This window comes from Hippocampus bargibanti, linkage group LG17 (assembly GCF_051943395.1).
Source record: "Hippocampus bargibanti isolate YZ-2025 linkage group LG17, ASM5194339v1, whole genome shotgun sequence".
In the NCBI taxonomy this organism is placed as follows: Eukaryota; Metazoa; Chordata; class Actinopteri; order Syngnathiformes; family Syngnathidae; genus Hippocampus; species Hippocampus bargibanti.
The window spans coordinates 7,927,953-7,941,927 of record NC_142750.1 but is presented as its reverse complement, the minus strand read 5'-3'; the positions used below and the strand labels follow the sequence as shown (position 1 = coordinate 7,941,927).

General features: G+C 39.7%; 2 protein-coding genes across 6 annotated transcripts in view; both read right to left on the bottom strand.

Annotated features, from left to right (window-relative positions):
* The window catches only part of pbx4 (pre-B-cell leukemia transcription factor 4), a 30,597-nt gene extending 27,047 nt beyond the window's left edge, over positions 1-3,550 (bottom strand). For 2 of the 5 annotated variants that reach the window (XM_089018532.1, XM_089018531.1), the window contains exon 1: positions 2,579-3,387. In XM_089018532.1, coding sequence (XP_088874658.1) covers positions 2,579-2,763 — 185 coding nt within the window. In that variant the 5' untranslated portion in view covers positions 2,764-3,387. The other 3 variants (XM_089018529.1, XM_089018530.1, XM_089018528.1) reach the window with 3 other exon arrangements.
* Positions 3,551-3,971: 421 nt separating this feature from the next.
* dsn1 (DSN1 component of MIS12 kinetochore complex) lies at positions 3,972-13,609 on the bottom strand. Its single transcript, XM_089019442.1, has 11 exons — positions 13,541-13,609; positions 13,254-13,290; positions 12,466-12,736; positions 12,320-12,393; positions 11,591-11,663; positions 11,444-11,510; positions 11,208-11,261; positions 11,044-11,115; positions 10,823-10,967; positions 9,046-9,133; positions 3,972-8,936 (listed from the first exon to the last, which is right to left on the bottom strand). Exons 1-11 carry the CDS (start codon positions 13,573-13,575, stop codon positions 8,845-8,847), a joined length of 1,008 nt encoding a protein of 335 aa, XP_088875568.1. The 5' UTR covers positions 13,576-13,609; the 3' UTR covers positions 3,972-8,844.
* Between the last annotated feature and the right edge of the window lie 366 nt (positions 13,610-13,975).

The window sequence follows — 13,975 nt, the reverse complement described above, 5'->3', positions numbered from 1 at the left end:
GTTTGTAGAACTCTATTTAGCATATATCAACACAGTGTTATTAGTGTCATGTACTGAGAATAGAGTTACCAAACCCTGTAAAAAATGACTGCAAATGTACAGTAGTTGGCGATTCTGACTAGAAATGGTGTTTTCTTGGTCATGAACATTGTTGGCATGCAATGTATGAGAGTGGTTCTTATCTAGGATAAACACAATATGAAAGAATACTTGAACACAATTCAAATCATTGCACATAAAAGTTTACAAACGTGTGTGAATAAAATGTGGAAGGTAGGTCTACATTATATTCTGTGCGGCCCCATGGGACTTAAACAGGATATTTTGATTCATGTTGCATTAGCATAACATGAATTATGCCAAAAAAATCCACCTGTTTTTATCCATTTACCATCATTAGCGTCACAGCTCACCTGTGGACACTCTGATGCCATTTGAGGACGAAATGGTGGAAGGATAAAAAAACAAATGGATTTGTTTTCATAATTTGCATCCTAATTTGACAATCACTGCTGTGTGTGCAATGAAAATGAAGACTTTGGGAAGTATTGTGACAAGAAATTAGGTCAGGAGCACATTTGCAAATGACTGTTATGACTGGTGTGATCGTGCATTCCATGAACACTTAACACGTATACCCGCTGTTTTGACACCTTTCAGGTTTGATTGTTATATACTTCAACTTTAAGGTTTCAACACATTTGCTTTTCAGTGTATTCTTTTTGTAATAAAGACCTGTAACAACACAGACAAAAATTAAATAAATAAAATGTCCCATTGATGAGAACTTTCCCATTGTGTAAGTTTTAATGGCACATTTAAGCAGAGTCTGCAACATAATCCCTTCACACGAGGTAAAAACAAGTTGTGCATAGATGTCAAGGTCGGCAATATTTTTTTTTTCACCTGAAGTTAAAAAAAGGCCAATTAGCAAGCAGAAGAAGGGTCCTACCTTTGGCAATTCAGGCTTGTCAGCTAAAAACAAACACCCACTGTTCAATAGATGAATATTTTATCAAATGGAATGAGATTGCCTTTATTGATTAAATAGTTTGCACATCAGAGCCGGCACGTGTCAGAAACAAGTGGCCCTCTTGTGCACAAATGGCACAAAGTGGACATTGAAAAGGCCTTACTATATACGTGTGACGCAGATAGTAGTCCAAAAGCTGCCACACCTTGAGTTACGTACTGTACAGTAAGTATATTTGCAACCTGTTTAGCCTGTTACATACATTGTACTTGAGCCTGTTTAAGAGAAAAGCACTATAATTTGGTCGATGGTGGTTCACGTTGGCGCGGACATATTTACAATGCGGGGGGGGGGGGGGGAGTGGGCGTGACAACAACAAAAACTGCACATTCCACTCGCACGTTAGAAAAGGTAACAAAAACAAAATCATGGGACAGCTCGGCCATATAGTATCATCCCTCCCCCTCAACACCACCTCATTAATAGAAACTCGATTTGCGGACAGCTGCACTCGCGTACACATTATAGGAGAATTGATTGCACCCAGCACACAATGAAAAGGATGAACACCAGGGAGGGAGGGAGTGAAAGGGGAGTGAATTAATTAAGAGAACCAGGTGGTCAAATGTTGGGTGGAAAATCACTAGCTAATGACACATCACACTGTGGCCGCGGTCTTGCGAGTGGACGCTTTGCTATTGTTGAGATACCGGGGCTTTATCTCAAAGCTGACCTTATGCTCCCTGGGCCACATGGCGCACGAGTGCTCGGTCGCTTGCATATATTTCCCCTTCTCGAGGAATAAAGGAAACACCGGAATGCCTGTGTAATATGAGCATTCAGTGATGAGTCGTATGAATGAATGGCTGCTGTCATCACGGGGAGCTTCTGACTGGATACGCGAGCCAATTGAGTAATCCCTGCATTCATTTGCATTTCATCGGATAATGACATCGACTATCAATTGATGCAGAACGCTATTCAGACGCATTTGGGTGCAATTAGACAAATCTCATTAGGCACAAACAGCAACGTGGTGCAGCTTTTGGGGGGAACATTGTGCACTCACTGCCTTATATGAACAAAAAATATGTCAACAACTCAATATGTACCTGACACGTCTCTCTCCAAGTAGACTGTTTTGTTGTTGTTTTTATCGTTTTACACGAGGGTTAATAAAAGGCCCTAAAATGTTAACTATTACTGCTGCTGTAATGTAATGAAGCGGTTATATGAGCAATCCAAGTGCAATTTAAGTGGCGGCCAAGTAGTTGGGAGATCATTAGCAGTGGAACAACCATTGTCTCGCTGTGAAAACTCAAACTTTCACAACTAAATACAAAAGAATCCCCCAACGGTCCCCTATGTTATTCCACACGAAATGTATTTGAAAACTCAAAGGCAGCTGAGCACAATCGATGCAACAAAGAACTGCCAATTTTATATAAACACTCGTAAAACGCGAGCGTCAAAGTGGTAGCAGATCGTGTATTATTAAAGTTGATAATAACAAATTATTGTTGTTTTAGAAGAATCGTATTGGCAAAGTCGGAGCGCCACAGCAGCGTAGCAACTTGATGGAAAATGGCTCTTGGCCGCTCTTACCTGGCCTGTGCTTCGTCCAGGCTCTCGTCGGTGATGGCCATTATTTGCTGTAGGATATCCCCGATGTCTTGTTGGGGCTGGCCGAGGGACTGCTGTTTCCGAACAGAGTCCGGGTCGCCCACGTCGCCTGGCTGTAGTCCACCAAGTCCGGTGAGACCCGTCAGCATCCTGGTCTGGTCATCCATACTTTGTTAAAAAAGGAAACTCGCCGTTTTCCTTCCTTTCCGCGAACACACGCGCGCGCACACAGACACACGCGCGCGCACACAAATAGCTAGCCTGTTAGCTAGCCCGCAAACTATTTACCGCGACAAACATACACGCACGCTTCTTTGACGAATAATGGGTACTTGGCAACAGTTGTTGTCATGAAATAGTTCACCCGAATATCCTAAAACATTGGCGTGTTGTTTAAAAACGACGGAGTAGGCGTGTGGGGGGGGGGCTAAAAGCGTTAGCAATGCACCGAGTGAAAAGCAGCTAGGTTAGTAGCTGCAACCCAGCGGCCAAGAAGAAGCAGCGGGGACACACACGCACGGTCCGTGTGGGCTCGCCTCGAACATTGTGGAAAGAGTGATACAAAACACACAAAAAACACCAGCGCCAGTCTCTACGGGTTGTTTTTTTTCGCCGCCGCCTAGTCCAAAAATCGAGTAACGCGGCGAAAGGGAGGACTCCGACGCGAGAGCGAGACAGAGCTCCTACCGCCACAGACTACGCTTGGCCATTGTTGTTGCTGAGTGTCGCGCGACTATGTGGGATGTGCTGTACTCGCTGGTGGTGCTGTGGGCGAGCTCGGCTTCTTCCACAATCCACACTCACTTGCAAAAAAACGAACACACTGCTTGCTAGCGGGTGGCGAAAAGTCCACTTCCCCGACAACTTGCAAACGTACGAAATTCACGGAGGTGGAATATGGCCATGGAACATTATTTTTGGGCGACACGACCCACTGGGGGGAGGGGTACAGGGGGCGCGCTTCAATATTTGTCCAGGTGAAAATCATTTCTCCCTCGAGGCAGGCGTTACGCATGGCTAGCAACTGACGTCATCAATATGTTAGTCATTAAACACTCCAGCACAATAAAAGAAACGCTGGAAAATTTTGCAGTACGATATAAGAGCTGCATCACTGAAATAAGCAAGCTATTGTGTGGCCTAATGTAAAAACAGGATATATTATTCTTAACGTTGAAGATACCGACGAAGACATGACAAAATAGCAACATGGATAGTAGTTTGTTTCAGTTTAGTAGCACTGCGCTGCGTTATGTGAATAAATGTATCATTTGGAGATGGAACGATTACTCGACACCTTATCGACTGCATTGGTCACACTATTTAGTGCCAATATAGTTTCAACTGTTTTATTCCCCACAAAAAGTGCCCATAATATACACAACAATGCAACGCTACAACTCATACAATATTTGTTCATTTTTGTGACATATCGTGAATGGCGGCGCACAAAGTGTTTCATGGTTTAAAAAAAGCACGCAAATACATACATATAATGTATGTTTAAAATGGCAATATTTGAAGAAAACAGATTTGCATACAAATTTCCCAGAAAAAAAATCTAGATTAATCTATTATAAAAATAATCATGAGTTGCCACTATAAAAATTGGTAGAGTTTGACAGCACTATACAGCCAAAATAATAAACATTGACATGCACCGTTTTGAGTGGTTGTTAAGTCAAAGGGAAATGTCTGATAACCATAGAAGAGTAAATGCAACTTACTGCAACATGGGAAATGGTTCCGTCCTCTGAGAACAATGGCAATTCATTAAATATCAATTACACATGCAAATGAGATTCTCAAAGCAGTTGCTAACATAAATAACATTTAGGCGAAAGCATAATGGCCATTGACTTGCATGACAATAAGAGCTTGCCAACCGGTCATTACTCTCCCCGAGGCGACGCCAAAAGGTGACAAGTTTTACTTCTGGTTTTACTATTCAGCTATTACTGTGTCTTTATTCTAAGTGCCTATACCCAATGTTGCACCCGAGTCAAGATTTTATGGTTCCAACTCCTTCGGCTATTTAGTTTGGAAGATTATACCACCACCCAATTTAAAAAAAGAAAGTAATGCTAAAGCTAGCTTAACGCTAACACATAAAGGAAAACAGCATTCATGGCGTAAAGTTTAGCATCAATGGTTGTCGTGCTATTATCCTTCAAGCGAATGATATGAACAAAAACTGTGCAGCAACACACATAGACAAACAATATCACATGGTAATGAGTTTTTTTAAATGCAAGGGGAACAGTTAAATGTTTTGTGATATAATACATGACATATGTTAAACATAAATTTCACTGTACACCGTGATCATCATCATAATAATACACTTCATTTATAAACGCCTTTCAAAACTCCCAAGGACACTTTACAGTCACAGGATAATTATCAAAAGAGTCTAAAAACTTCATGCTAAATGATACATGTCAGTTCTACGACTCAAAAGTTTCTTTTGCGTAACCGTTGCTGCTGTTATGGCTTAAATGTCGAACTAAAATAATGTGTAATGTATGCAAAAACAATTGCAATCAAGAAGAGTGCTAATTAGGTGCATCAATATAAACCTCTGTAATCCGTTTCTGTTCAGTGAGCTGCGAGGAGACAAAATAGCCCATCTGATAATGCCAAAGTGGTGAAATTTACATCGCGCGAGAGAGACAATGCACCGCAAAAGCACAACAGAAGAGAATCATTGCATCAGTTTCCAGTTTGAAAATGATGACAGTACAGATTGGAAAACTTGTGTCTCTTTTTTTTAGTTTTTATTTGCAAACTGGGCAATTCTGCTGCAGTTTATCACTCAGTTGAGAGAGACAGCCTACCAAGACGAATGGCTGCTTGGATGCGGGTGTAGGAAAGGCCGATGCAGCAGGCCCAGATGTACTATGAGGAAAGGATGGGTGTGCATAAGGTAGTAGCCACCAAACTGGCGCCGCTTTATGCTGAGTCTCCAAACATCAATCCACAGCAATCTGAGGCCAATCAATCTCAAGTTGGAGACAGCAAGTATGTAAGCAAGACAGGAAACACTAATAGCAGTAGTCATGAGGCTCCTGGTGTAGTACAATTGTAAATACAACCATGGTCTGCTGTCACAATATTTTGTTTTTGTCTCTAGAGCTGTTCTTTTTTTTAATAGAGTTCTGCTGTGCTCTTCGGCTTTTCCTGATATATATGTACTATATATATTTTGCTTTCTAGCAGTAGCTTGGTTCTTGGGGTTATCGGTCATATATATATATACACACACACACAGTAAAGTCTCATTATATCGATATCGGTTATATCGATAGTACTGCTTATTACGATACTATTTCTATGAACGCAAGGAGAAAATTTACATGCCGCAGGATCGGATATATTGATAGTCCGGTTATATCGATATTTTTTCCGACTCCCGAGAATATCGATATAACGAGACTTTATTGTATATCTATTTATTTATTTATAGTGTCATGCAAAAGCCAAAGAAAAAGTGCAATAGGCACTGTTTATTATATGTCTCTTGTTACGGTACAAATGAACATTTTTGTAATAATATAATGCAATAGTCTCTCCAGTTGTAATTTACATATCTTTATAGAGCATTTATTTTATTAAATGTTTATTTTTCAGTAAAAACTAATAGATTACTGTACTTGTTCAAACCTTAAACATACTTATATAAGCCTTAAACATACAGTACGTACTTCTATAAGCCTTAAAGGACAACCAAAATCACTTTTCTGTTTCCTAACTGACATCAGAAAAACGTTTTATAGCATCCAAAATACCCAAAACACGCAGTCTGACATTTTTAGTCAAATGCAAAACACCAATAAAAATGACTTAGTGTCCAAAATCTGCAAAAAAAAAAAAAAACCCGGAAGTGGCCAGTTTCAGAAGGTCCCGCCCCCTTGTTCGTGGTGTCACCCCAAGACGTCTTGCCTTGCTGGAGAATCAAAACAATGGCTTCAGATTCGGAGAATATGCTTTCTTGTTACTCATCCAGTTATGAATATGATTCAAATAGTTCTGAAGAGGAAAGCATACGCTTGCAATCGATTAAAGAATTCATTCCGTGCCATTTTGAGGCAACATTGGAGGGAAATGTATCACCAAAAAGAGGCAGAAAGTGCCGACAAAGCTCCGTGTAAGGAATTAATCAGCCCGTTTCCAGTCTGATTAATTCTTTACACGGAGCTTTGTCGCCCTCTTCTGCCTCTTTTTGGTGCTACACAAAGTTTTCAGACAAAGTACAGCAAAATGCATTGACGTGATGGAAAGACTGCTACAATGTGTCCTTTTTTCAGTCAGGGGTGTTCCTTCATTGACGTAACATGAGGACTCGTCACCAACTCAAAAACAAGACTTCCGGAATATTCAGCGCGACTCTTAAAACGTAAAATATAGCTCTATGCGGTGGATTCTTTGTAAAATACGCTCAGTAGAAGTCATTTGAAGCCATTTTACAAACAGCGTGTGACTGCCGCTGCTCACCCACAGAAAAACTGATAAAAACTGATCCTGTGACTGTAAAGTGACCTTGAGTTTTGAAAGGTGCTTAGAAATGAAATATATTATTATTAAACATACATTCCATACAAAATATAGCACTGAAGCAACATACAAATTCACCTTACGAACGATTATTCGGAACGTACCTCGTTCGTAAGTTGGAGAGCGTCTGTATTGTATTTGAAAAACCTTTTTCATTCACTGGAGCTGCGCCTAACATATGGATAAAGTTTGAAAATACACCATTCATTGGGGGTGCATCTTATACACCAGAAAATATGGTACTTTGCTCTCCTTGTTAAGGATAAAATTATAATGGAACCAATTTCATCTACATGTACCCGCTTTGTTACCTGTGGTAAAATGTTTACAGGCTGTAACACCCACAATGTTGTAAAATAAACGCTAGATTCCATCACAAAGCTTGTTTGCTTTCATCGCGACTCTCCAAACAAGAAGGTTAGCCATTTCTCACCTTTTATCCAATAGTTCAAAAGCAAACACTTAACTCCTAAATGGGCCATTGAGCTTTAGTTTGAGTGTTTTGTCCCTCACACTTTTGAGTGAAAAGCTTGAAGGATTACCATCTAATGCCAAAGTAATTGCATTTGACGACCCAGAGAAAAGCTTCCTCGCATGTCAAGAGACGACAGTGTCTTTGTGGACATTGCACTTTTTTTTTTTGGTTGTCGAATCATTTTAAGGATGATTTCTGTGAAACTTCCGATTCATTTAGATGCTTCAGGTGCCCTCTTCTCACCCCCACCAGCATCAAGCCTCATTTTCATCTAAATAAGAATCGATCTCTCCTGCTGTGCGCCATCCTCCCTCGCTCACAACTCTCACGGTCACAACCCTGCTCGTCTTTTTTTTTCCCTCCTCCTCGCCTGTCCCTTTTCTCCCATCAGCCCCCTTGAACACCATCCCACTGAAAATGTCACCCCCGCTCTAGTCAAGATCATAACCAGCACACAAGAGGGGGAAAGAGACATTCCCTCTTTTTAGTGCTACAAATTACAACTCATGCAGGAACATTAATTAGTGAATGGTTCCAGGAGATCCGAATGATAGCAAACATAGCTTCTGAATGACTGGTACAATGTTAAAGCTTCGTTCTGCTTCAGCGACTCAGCCAAATGCAAGAGAATGGGGGTGAGTCACTGTTAGGGGGGAGGGGCTTTCTCTTGAATGGTCAGGGGACACTGATGAAGTGAAATAGATGCAGCACAAAAAACGATAAAGGGAGAATCAAACGGGCCGGAGTAAGCGCCCGGGCAAGAAATAGAAATATAAGACAGGCAAAGGAGGCATGATACTTTTTTTGTATCCACGTTATATTCATTTAAAAATGTAAACTATTCAATTTATGCTCAATGTTGAAAAAAAAACCATCTCTGTACATGTAACTATTAACACAAAATCCAATCATGTATTGAGTAATCATATCTGAATATTTGTGGACGCCAAATCATAAAACTTTGCTCTTTTAACCAACACGTGCATGCCAATTGTATCTTTCAGGCTTCGTTTTTCCTCTAAGGTAAAAAAGGCATTTTGTAAAAACAAAACCGAGGCCCCATGGTTTGAAACAAATGTTTGTAGGACAACCACTGTCACCTGCTGGACGTTTGCGTGAATTACATCATTTATTAACACAAGACCCCTTCACATAAAAAAACGTGCGAATAAAAAAAAAAAAAAGATGTTTTTATATACACAATTTATACATGGCCTCTTTAATGTGAGTGTGTGCCTGTGGATGTAAACGGAGCACTGATTAGGTCCTGAATGACATGAGGAGAAATATCCTGAAATCCTGCTTGAGCCGCTGGGAGGGGAAGATTAAAAAAAAAAAAAAAAAAAAAAAAACGGAACCATGTTTAATTACGATGACCGCCAAAAATGTATAATACCAAGAAAAACGTAATCATAATTACCCAAACGGCTACTGGTCTCTTTCACCACCAACTGTGAAAACTCCTTGACGGACTGAAGCTCTCGTGCGAGTTGACAGTGAGCGTCCATCTGTGCATTAAAAAAAAAAAAAATCCAGAATAAACCTAGAGAAGATTCAATTAACTAATTCACTGCCATTCCCAAATTTATTTTGGAATTGAAAATGTGACGTGGAGCGCCATTGCCGTTTTTTTTGTTTCTGGATGCGTTTCAAGCTTCGGTCAGACCTCTGGGTGAACAACTAAACATATTCGAATCAACATTGTAATAGAGTAGAATGCAATTTAAAATGAAACGATTTTGTACATTTACAGTATACAGTTGACATTTTTATTTTACTATGCTTAGAATATCCAATAGCCAACTCCATCCCCTTTCAAATTGCTGCTGTGGACTGTGAATTTCCCCATTGTGGGACAAATAAAGGTTTATTGATTCTGATTCTGAAAATAAATAATTAGTTTCCATCTGATTAAGGACTTACTAACTTAGATTAATGCTACACTTTTTAGGTTGAATTTTGTTGTCATAATGAACTTCTAAAATACTGCAAGTCAACCTATTTACACAACCAACAACTCCAATTGAGATCAATAAATTGTTAGCTTGACCTATAGGACTAAAAATATTGATGTAAAGCAAATTTGACATTATTCAGTGTAGTAAAATTGAAAAAATTAAAATAGAATAAGAAGACCCTCAAAAAATAACCCATTCGGTGAGCGCCAGTCCAGAATTTGTTTGGGTTTTTCTTGCGGAGGCTCCCGATAAAGCGCTGGAGAGACCTCTGGCAATGTATTTTTTTTCCTCCCACAAGGGGGCAGCAGTTGCCTTTTGTACACTGGCCCCCACTTTCAACACAGATAACTCTCAACAGGGATCCCAGCCAAGGGAAATTAAAATAGAGGAGAATGAAACAGATCAGCTGGGCGTCAAGGAGCCCCTTTTTCAGGGTCAGGGGGCATTGCCACCTTCCCCTGAAGCATGACGCTGAAGAGATTTTACCATTTTAAGATACTTTAGAAGTCATTTCCAATATATTAATTTTGTAAAAATGCAAGATAACATTCCAATTGTTTCTGTCTATTAGATGATATAAACTGAAAGCTACACTCTTTTTTTCATGTCTATAATACTGCATGAATAGTAACGAAGTTCATTGTTTTTGTGTAAGATATCTCTCTTCCACGACATCTTTACAATGTGAAAAATGTGACGATGTTTAGCGCAAGTTTACTGGCGAAAAGCGCGTTAAGGGAGTATATTTGTTTTCTCGTTTCATCGCACGGTATTTTACTCCCGAGTGATGCCGATTGTCAATGGAAGCCAAAACGACCAAAACACATGAAAGCATGCCGACTCAAGCACTACGCATTCTGATCATCCTATAACCCTTCAAAACAAATGTTTTAGTGGTTGTATTCGGAAATAAAATAACTTTTATATGAAAATTGCTGCTGTGAAATGTAAATTTCTCCACTGCGAGACTAATAAAGGCAAATCCAATCCAATCCAATCACTTTGGCGGGAAAAAAAATAGCGGAATTCCGCCAAATAGCGAACGTCTGGGATCCCTGTCTCCAGCCAAGTAAGCTATTTATTTCTGAAGAAAGAAGAGAGTTGAAGGTTTCTTACATTGCATTGAATGTTTATGTAGTCCTAAAACTCAATATTATGTAAATCCTGCAATTTGAGTGACAATGACAAAAACCCTGGCATTGGAGTGGACACATTTTATGCACATCGTCTGTTCCATACCACAAGAGTTGCCGTAGTTTGCAGCATGGACTGTAGCCTGCGGAGGAGGTCACGGTAGTCAGGTTTACTTTGAATTAACTGGTACTGTGAAGACTGCGTGGAGTAGTCTAAAGCGATGGCTTCCTTTTGGCCCTGAGCCAGTTTCCTAGTGACAAAAACAAAAACAAACCATCAATATCAAACGAAAAATGTGATTGTTGCTCAATATTTCATACATTCACCTTTCTAATTCTTCTGCCTTATTCCGGTGCTTGAGTGCGAGTGCTCCCCATGACTGAATTTCAGCTTCAATCCTACAACAACAATTTATTACTGTATTTTTATTTTTTTTTATTTTAAATGTGATGAATCAATTTCCGGATAGTTTTATGTAAGACAAGAAGACCTGTTCATAGTATTTTCGATCACCGTAGCTGTCCGTGCGCCATGCTCACCCATCCTGAAATGAAAGCAAATTGTTTCAAGAAAAAGAAAAAAAATTCTACGGACATGCAGAGAATAACCCAATTCATAATAATAATAACAATAATAGTAATACATTTAATTTCTAAGCGCCTTTCAAAACTCTCAAGGACACTTTACAGTCATGGGATATTTTTTTTTTGTGCCGGTGAAATTTACCTTTGATTCTGTTCCTCACCGCTTATACTCTCGGGAACGGATTTGCACTTTTTCTTTAACTTTTCAACTAAAAGAAGAAAACAAAACGGTTTGAAAATTAATGGCAGAGCCTCAGGTAGGAGATAAAGAATCAACTATTTTGTGTACCTTGTTTCTCAAAAGACTTCGGAGATGAATTTGGCAGCAACTGCAGTGAATCGTGAAGTCTATCTGTGGCCAGCTGTAGACAAGAGATTTATTTCTTAAAATGTCATACAATTTTACATCCTTTAGAACACACATGGGCAAAGTACGGCCCGTTAGGCTTTTTAATCCGGCCCGCCGAAGTTGTCCAAATTATAGGAAAAACAGTGTCTGAAACTCATGACAAAGAGTTAGCGGACACCAGGGCAGACAACTCTGAAAAGTTGCCTGCCCTGTATTCCAGGTATCCGCGAAATACTATGTTAATGCCATATCTTGCATATTCCTTGAGAAAAATGTATTAACTGATAAGGGCTATTTTTCACATTTGAATTAGGTTGTTGTGTTCTTACTGTGCTATGAGGTTTGCACACACTACATTTAATGCTTTAGGTTTAGTATATCCGGCCCAAACACGCCCTCCAAATTCTCCTGGCCCGGCCCCTCTGTCAAATTTTAGAACCCATTGTGGCCCGCGAATCAAAAAGGCTGCCTACCCCTTCTTCAGAAGTTAAATATGCATTAGTCTGTATGGAAATAGGATCGCCAAAAAGCTTCAAGGGCAGAGATTTTGCTTTGACTGCATCTTATAATTGAATTATTTGATTCTCAACATTTCAGCCCTCTTTCGACGCACATAATTTTGGGGGAAGCACTCTCTGTAATGCATTTTCATTCTGGCTTTGACCTTACCTTCATTGCATCCTTCATCAATATACTCAACCTCTCTTGTTGTGATAAGGACATGCTGATGGTCTTGCACAAAGCTGGAATTAAATAATAATAATGATAACTACATGTTCACATGATATTTTGATGAACAATGCGTTAAAACTCACCTTGATGCGGTTTTGGAAGTGCGGACAGGGATCGCCTTGTCATAGTGGCTCTTCTCCATGATTTCCTCCGTGCAATGGATTTTGCAGGCGGACAAGATTCCGGTTCTTCCTTGCCTCCAGACACTATTTCCAGCATGTCTGTGGCTAGTTGATGTTCTCCAGCATTTAGCATCTGTGTGCTGGGTGAAGGGTTTTCAACACGAGGTGATTTTTGTGGAGGGACGGCCTCCTGGGCAGTGGGCGATGAACACCGCTTGGGTGACTGTTTGACCTGAATTCAGAATGTATTGTTTATTAACCTGTCATTGAAAGCAGTTATTCACAAGTGGCGGGCGGCATCATCTTTCTGTGTAGACATCAAACTCATTTGAATATCAGTGCAGATACACACAGAACACCGCACACAATTACATTTAAAATCCCTCACATAATAAACATCACTTGTGAAGTCAGCACAATTAAGAAAGTTGAAATTTTTCCGGCTACGTGTACCAGTATTCTTCATTTTGCAAACAGAAAATATTCATCTAGGACATTCCTAACAATACCAGTGACAATATAATTCAAATCTTTTGGTTGCATTTTGTGCAATTGGTAGATTAAATTTTACTGTTGAATTTTGCACAAACTCATCCTCAGTTCTCTATGAAACGTGCACTGGAAGTCTACAATTCGTTTACTTTATTGCGTTCTAACATCCGAATGGGAAAATGTTAAGTGTCAGTCCTAAGTTAGACCATTGAGCTACAGGAAGTAACGTAAATGTCAAATCGATTAAAAACACGTACCTCGCCCTTGCCTTCGGAAGCGGCGATCGTCCCACAACTGCAAAACAAAATGGGTGCACATTATATGAAATACTTGAAACTTCACGACAAGCGGCATTTTAAAGAGAGTAAAATTAACATTGGCCGACATTTTAATTTGCAGTGCTAGCAAGCCCCAGATGACATTTAGCACTGACACAGGCTACTTCAAGTGACTCTCACACAACGTCAAAAAAGCTTTGAATACTTGGATTTCACTTAAAAACAAATTAAGGTTTAATCACAACGGGAATCAAAGGCAAACAAACCAGTGTTGATCAGCGGACGATGATCCTTCCGCCATTTTTTCCTTTCAAACTCCTGACATCGCGCGCGCAACAAGCCCCGCCTTTTTATCCACCGTTGCATTATGGGAAAGGTAGTTTTAATTAAATACTGTACTCGATCAATGCATTAGGTTTTAGGTAAGCAAATACGAACTGTAAACACAAAATGAAAACCATCATTGTCAAAATAACATCCAATTCAATATTTGTACTGTATTTTAAATATATATATAATATATCACACTTAAAGTCACTCCCATTTGCTCATTATCAGTCTTAGTCTGGAAACCCCCAGATAAATTGACTTACCTTGACATCATATTTCTGTACCACTTCATGCCTTACAGACTTTATATACAATGCTGTTTCAGCACATATAATAGAACCTTTCAATTATTTTCAAAGGAAAGCAAAAGG